Source organism: Myotis davidii, unplaced genomic scaffold (assembly GCF_000327345.1).
Source record: "Myotis davidii unplaced genomic scaffold, ASM32734v1 scaffold120, whole genome shotgun sequence".
In the NCBI taxonomy this organism is placed as follows: Eukaryota; Metazoa; Chordata; class Mammalia; order Chiroptera; family Vespertilionidae; genus Myotis; species Myotis davidii.
Window position 1 is genome coordinate 5779403 of NW_006294778.1, and position 7210 is coordinate 5786612.

Below are 7210 nucleotides of genomic sequence, written 5' to 3' on the forward strand. Positions count from 1 at the left end.
TATCTCATCTCTGTCCTTATAAGGCGAATCCTCCCTTCCACCTGGGTATCCTAACATCTTTGTGCCATATTAACTTATCCCCAAACCTGAGTGGAAATACGTGGACCCAATAAAGCATGTACATTCAGTACAGCTTCAGCCCTTACTTGGGAGATTGAAGGGATACAGGTAGCATGAACAAGAGATGCTCAGCAATAATATCCCCAATTTCCCCTTGTAAATCACCTCATAACTATTTAATTCAGCAAGCTTGCTGGGACCATGACAACCAGAAACACACAGTTTTAAAGGAAACTTTATTTTTAAAATATCATAGCATTAAATGGCCTTCTCCTCCAACCCCTCATGCCCCATCAAAAAAAAAAATCACATTTATTCAGACAAGAACGCTCTCTTACCGCGCACTTCAAGATCGAAGGAACAGCTGTCAAACTTATCCTTATAGCTGACCTCACATCTGTAGTTTCCTGCATAGTTCTCTTTGGCCTTGATGATCTGCATCTCGAATGTATATATCTGCAAGGAAATGCATCCGACACATGTCAGTCCTACCTGGCAGAAAGATGCCATCACATTTTAGTTTTTCCCCCAACCATGTAGCACTGTCTTAAAAACGCGTCTGTATCTGTGGATTCTATGACGATGCTCTCAATAGAGGAGGGGTCCTGTGCTCCACAGCCTCTGGGCACAGCAGCGCAAGCGTGCTAAGGGTAGATGCTAGGAACACTAATGCCAGAGAATTTTCTGGGACAGAAATTTCTCAAAGCTGAACATAAAAATGACCTTTTATCCACCCTGAAGGGATGAGCTGGCCAGGCCCCTATGCCAGGAGTTCAGGGCCTTACCCGAGTATGCCTTTCGAAGGTTTCCTTCAGCTGGAGATGCTTCCCAGCTTTGCTGGCCAGGTCCATCCATTTCCCTTTAAACCATTTGACAGTGGGTTTTCTAAGAAGATCTTCAGCCTTGACCTTGGCTATAAAGGTGATATTTTCACCTAGAAAAAGCACAAGTGATTCAGACTGCTTTAAAAATTGTCATTTGGCCCAGCCAGTGCGGCTCTCAGTTGATGAAACATAGTCCTGTGCACCAGGAGGTCACCAGTTCTATTCCCCATCAGGACACATGCCTGAGTTTGGGGCTCGATCCTCAGTGGGGATCATGCAGAAGGCAGCCAATTGATGTTTCCCTCTCTCTGAAATCAATAAAAACTGTCATTTTTAAATTACATTTTAAAAAAACTGTCATTTGTTTTGCTATCAACTGGAAGGAGTTATATGGGACTGCATTGCATACACTATGATGAGACTGGTGCCCATAGAATTGTGCAACAAAATGGCCCTGATTATTTTCCAAGCACCTTATAAGGTCTTTAGATTCTCCAACTTACCCTGTGTTTGAGGTTTATGGAACAAAAAAGGAGCAATGGGTTAATTAATAGAAATAATTTGGGGGGGGTTGATATTCTATATATGAAATAAAAATGGTGAAAAATTCACAAATGTATGTAGACAAATCTATATATACTAGAGGCCCAATGCACAAAATTCATGCACGGAGGGTTGGGGGGTGTCCCTCAGTCTAGCCTGCACCCTTTTGCAATCCTGGATCCCTTGGGATGTCTGGCAGTTGGATATCCCTCTCACAATCTGGGACCGCTGGCTCTTAACCACTCGCCTGCCTGCCTGCTTGATTGCCCCTAACCACTCTGCCTGCCTGCCTCATTGCCCCTAAACACTCGCCTGCCTGATCGCCCCTAACCGCCTCTGCCTTGGCCCCTGCCACTGCGGTTTCATTTGGAATGGTGTCCGGAAGGTAGTTTGGCTATCAGGTCTAATTAGCATATTATGTTTTTATTATTATAGATAGTGTATAAATTTTTTCAAATCTTTTTTATTAAGCAAGTAATGGGAAGTCTGGAATTATGGGAATATGATTATATGAAGCTACTCTTTTTGAAATAAACTTTCCTATCTGTTTGAATTGACAGATTACTGCTAAGACCCTAAGTACATGAAAACTCTAGCTCCAGGGCCAGCCCAGCATTTTGGTGTCTTCTGGAAACATAAGGGGATCTGACATTTCCATTTACATGAGGTGTGCTTCTATATTCCTGACCTGAAAGAATATAGGCAACCATAGGCTCATATGCATACTATTTGGTAAGTGTCAAAGACCAGTTCTCATCCCAGTATGTTTCTTTTTTAAAAAATATATTTTATTGATTTTTTACAGAGAGGAAGGGAGAGGGATAGAGAGTTAGAAACATTGATGAGAGAGAAACATCGACCAGCTGCCTCCTGCACACCCCCCACTGGGGATGTGCCCGTAACCAAGGTACATGACCTTGACTGGAATCGAACCTGGGACCTTTCAATCAGCAGGCCAACACTCTATCCACTGAGCCAAACTGGTCAGGGCCCAGTATATTTCTTATAAAAATTTAGTTAAAAATTCCTGGACCCCAAATTGTTAACTCACCACCCTGCTTATTTCCTTCATGGTTTTTGTGATTATCTGTTTGTTTAATTTGTTGTTTTCGCGCATCCTGTTAAAACTGCAAGTTCTGAGTGCTCACATGTTATAGAGTTCAGAATAGTGTTTTAACAGGTGCGCAATCAGTATTCTTTCATGAGTATCTCCAAAGTTGAATCATCTGTTTGACTAGCTTCCTCTGAGACACTATACATCCTGATAGTGTAATCATCTTACAGAATGAGGCGTGTTGTAATGACAGCAAACACTGGCTCAGAGATATAAGATATGCCAGGCATTATTCAAAGTACTTCACAGGTAGTATTATCCCCACTTGACAAATGAAGAAATCTATTTGTATCCCACCTGGCTCCAGGCTCCAGGCTCCAACCACTCAACTCCTACATACTAAAGTGTACTGAAATGATTACTCACCTTTTCAAGGATTTAATATAGAAATACAGTGGGATACTATCCTATATAATAAAGAGCTAATATGCAAATGGTCATCACACCCTCATGCCATCACGCCTTAATGACTCAGACACTCAACAATGAGGAGAGAATAGGAACCACCCAGACACAAATGAGCTTGAAAGAGAGGAATGGGGACCAGTCAGGCTGCGACCCAGGCAAGGGACAAGCTGTCTGCCCTACGGTCCTGGGTGCCAGTGGCTGTGCTTGCACCTGCAGCCTGGGAGAGGGACAAGCCGCCCGCCCTGTGGTCCCAGGTGCCTGTGGCTGTGGCTAGCCCGGGTGAAGCTGGCCCGGGTCCCGGGTGCCTGTGACCAGCCAGAGGAGGGAATTCTGAGTCATGGGTGCGGGGCAAGGCAGAGGCAGTTAGGGGCGATCAGGTCAGCAGGGGAGCAGTTAGGGGTGATTAGGTCAGTAGGGGAGCAGTTAGGGGTGATCAGGCAGGTAGGCAGGTAAGCGGTTAGGAGCCAGTGGTCCTGGATTGCGAGAGGGTGCAGGCTGGGCTGAGGGACACCCCGCCTCCCCCCCCAGCCCGAGTCCATGCATGAATTTTGTGCACTAGGCCTCTAGTTCAGCCATAAAAAGGAAAGGAAGTACTGATTTATGCTACGGCATGGATAAACCCAGTCACTAAAGGTCACATATTGTGTGATTCCATTTATATGAAATACCCAGAATAGGAAAATTTACAGAGACAAAGGAGATTAGCGGTTGTCAGAGGCTGAGGGGAGGGAGAATGGGGAGTAACTGCTTAATGGGGGTACAAGGTTTCTGTTTGGAATGACGAAAAGTTTTGGAACTAGATAGAGGTAGTGGTCGTACATTGAGTGTACTAATAGCCATTGGTTGTTCACTTTACAATGGTTGATTTTTTGTTATGTGAATTTCATTTACATTGTGCATTTTTTTAAAGCAGGATTTATGCTTTCGACTCACCAACTTTCACTGTTCCTGTCTGAGGCTTTTCCACGAACAGGATGGACAGCTGAGAATTGGCATCCTGCTTGTCATGATCCTCTGTGGCAGGTGATTCTCCAAGAGACCATTCTAATGAGCAGAAAGGAGGAAAAGGATCATTTCAGGGCCAGGTTCTTCAGAGGTGGACTTACCTGGGTTTGTCATTCTCATCGTGGAAGCTTGACTTTGTCTAGTCAACCTGGATAAATGTAACACCACTCTTTCGATCCATCACCCTGCAGTCATCAGTAGAGAGTGACAGGTTCCCATTCTTACATCGATGTTTCTTCCATGATGGGATAAAGGAACATTTTCTAATTCCTAGAAACTAACACTTTTCAGGTAGGGTATTATTCTGTCTTTCTTGGAAGCCATGGTTCCTTTCTTTTCCCATCCTGCCTGACCCCTAACAAATAAATAATGGTGAGAAGTATATTAAATCAGTACTCTCACTATTTTTGCAGGTAACTGACTATGAGGCTATACACATATAAAAAAAGAGTTTAATGGGTCAGTTTGCAGGTCAATTGGGAAGGGTGAGACAACCAAGTCTGGCCTGGTATTTCTAAATGTCTTGCTATTGTATAATTAGACAATTTTATAAGGATCATACAGATGTGGCCATAGTTGGACAATTAAGTAACAGATCATGACCTGCAGGTACAAGTTTCAAGTATATTAGGAGCATCCTGAGTGGGAGGTAGGGGAGAGCTCAGAAAAAAACAGAAAGAAAAAACTCTTTGAGGCTTTCCCATGAAGAGAGAGAACCTGAAAATGAAGTTTATTTTGCATTTTCTAGTTGCACTCCAGGTTCTTAGCTTGGATTAGTCATCAGTCAACTCCAATGAGGGGGGTGGGAGAGAGAATGTAAGATATTCCCTCTGTCTCTGAGAGCTGAATTCAGAGAAGTTCAGTTTCAGCTGCTTAAATAGCTGGAAAAAAAGCTTGGGTTACCAGTTTTACCTGTTAATGCTTCTTGAAAAGAAGGGAATGTAAATTTTAGTTATTTTAGTTTTCATGTGTCAATCATGCTCAGTATTTCTATCCACAGAGACCATCATTATCACAATGAAGTTATGCAATGAGTCACATGATTACATGATTTTTAATAACAAAGTTGTTGTTAAAAATTTATGTTGTGTGTCTGTGATATTAATAATAATAGTGAATAGTGATCATTCACATTTAGAACACGAGGCAGAAATGTTACTATTTTTTTTTTCATTTCTATACCTACAAATGCTTGGCCCTTAAGAAGCCCATAGTGGGATCATAGTAGGCACTCAACACAAATTTATTGAATGAATGAATTGTAGCACAGCTGGCAGGATGCATCTGTAGGTGTTTTATCAACTATATGTAAAGTTCTATAAAAATGTGAATTATTATCTAACTTCAGCACTCTCTAAGTGGAGGTTTTAAAAGTTTCTTAATCTCTCTGTATTTGTTAAATGATAGTTATAATAATAAAAAACAACAACCTGTGGTGTATGTATGTAGATTCCTGAATTTGTGTATATGTATCATGCAAAATTAATTGTTTCTCAATACATTAGTTTTCTTGTAAGAAATGTAACGTAATGAAAGATGGCTATCAGAGCTACAAACTGAATAAAACAAAGATTAGAATCAATGCAGCTTCAAGAAATGAGGTCATTAGTGATTGTTCCAGGCATCTGCTCACCTGAATCTTTTCTCTCCAGGGCCCGACTACCCAAACCTGAAAGGAAAGCGTGATCTGGATGATGCAAGAGGAAAGGGGCGCCAATGAAGTGCTGACTGCAACCTCCTTGGATCCCCCAAACCCTCTCCTGATAATAGGGAGAGAAAAAACTAGAAATTGGCTTGGATGGAAAATCAGCAGAGCTTCAACTATGAAAGCATCTCTAAAAAGAGGTTTTATTTAAAAAACAGTGAGTCCTAGCCGGTTTGGCTCAGTGGATAGAGCATTGGCCTGAGGACTGAAGTTCGATTCCAGTCAAGGGCACATGCCCGGGTTACAGGCTTGATCCCCAGTAGGGGGCGTGCAGGAGGTAGTCAATCAATGATTCTATCTCATCATTGATGTTTCAGTCTCCCTCTTCCTCTCTGAAATCAATAAAAACACTTTAAAAAAAACTTCCGGGGATGTCGGGGAGGCCATAATGGATGTGTCTCTCTCACATCGATGTTTCTCTCTGTCTCGCTCCCTCCCTTCCACCCTCTCTCTAAAAATCAATGGAAAAAAACCCCTCGCGTAAGAATTAACAAAAATAAAATAAAAAACAATAAGATTGCTCAGCTGACATGGTTCAGTGGTTGAGCCTCGACCTATGAAACAGGAGGTCACAGTTCGATTCTGGGTCAGGGCACATGTTGGGGTTGTGGGCTCGATCCCCAGTAGGGGGTGTGCATTGATTGGAGGCAGCCAATCAATGGTTCTCTCTCATCATTGATGTTTCTCTCTCTTTCTCCCTCTCCCTTTCTCTCTAAAACCAATAATAATATTTAAAAAACAAAAACAAATGAAAGACAAATATTTTTGCCCCTAAAATTTGTATCCAAGATTTATGCATCTCATTTACTTCACAAAGGAAGACTCTTTTTAAAAATGTCCTCATGTTAAAAAAAAAATACAAAATTGCCATTAAAGCCATCGTTTTTCCTCTTAGCTCTGACACCTCCTGCTCTGTACCTTGTCTCATCAAGGTGTTCTGTCTTTTCTTTTCCTTTACTGCAAGTTAATAATAAATTACAAAGTGGGGGAGAGAAGGGGTTTGGGATCATCCTAACCTGGAGGCAGGACAAAAGACGGGGAGGCTTCCTCTTCATCTGAAACAAGAAATAGGCACACAAAGTCAAGGAGAAAAGGACATCATCCCAAGTATCCTGAGGAGAGAGAAATCTGAAAAAGAGGAGGAGAAACTACACAAAACACTTTCAACTGATGAGTAAGCCTTAGAAGACTTGGTACCTGAAAGATTAAATTTGAGTGTTTTGGGCAAAAGAGAAAAATAAATAAAAGGGTGAGATAGTAAGATAATTCAAAGAAAGTGTAAATTAAAAATTGGAACTCTATGCAAGCGTTTTATGTGATTGTAGGTTAGGATACTAACATTTTTAATCTTGATGAAATCCACAACGGAGGTGATTTTCGAGTTCTCATTTTGTAGCTAACATCAATGAGAGGCATAATTCATGCACCATGATTATTTGGACACAGGCATCAAAGCATATGTGTATTGTTTAAAAACTTATTCCTCCCACCCCAAAAACCTCATGACTAATTTCCCTTCTATAGAAAACAAAAGTCAACATTAACTAATAT

The 7210-nt window shown here is 41.5% G+C and overlaps 1 protein-coding gene across 1 annotated transcript in view; it reads right to left on the reverse strand.

The window, feature by feature from the left end:
- MYBPC1 (myosin binding protein C, slow type) overlaps positions 1-6724 on the reverse strand; it is a gene marked incomplete at its 5' end in the record, with an annotated part of 79924 nt that extends 73200 nt beyond the window's left edge. The window contains 5 exons of the mRNA XM_015567582.1: positions 399-516; positions 846-994; positions 3883-3993; positions 5588-5623; positions 6676-6724. Coding sequence (XP_015423068.1) covers positions 399-516; positions 846-994; positions 3883-3993; positions 5588-5623; positions 6676-6724 — 463 coding nt within the window. The remainder of the gene's footprint in view (positions 1-398; positions 517-845; positions 995-3882; positions 3994-5587; positions 5624-6675) is intronic.
- Positions 6725-7210: the final 486 nt, after the last annotated feature.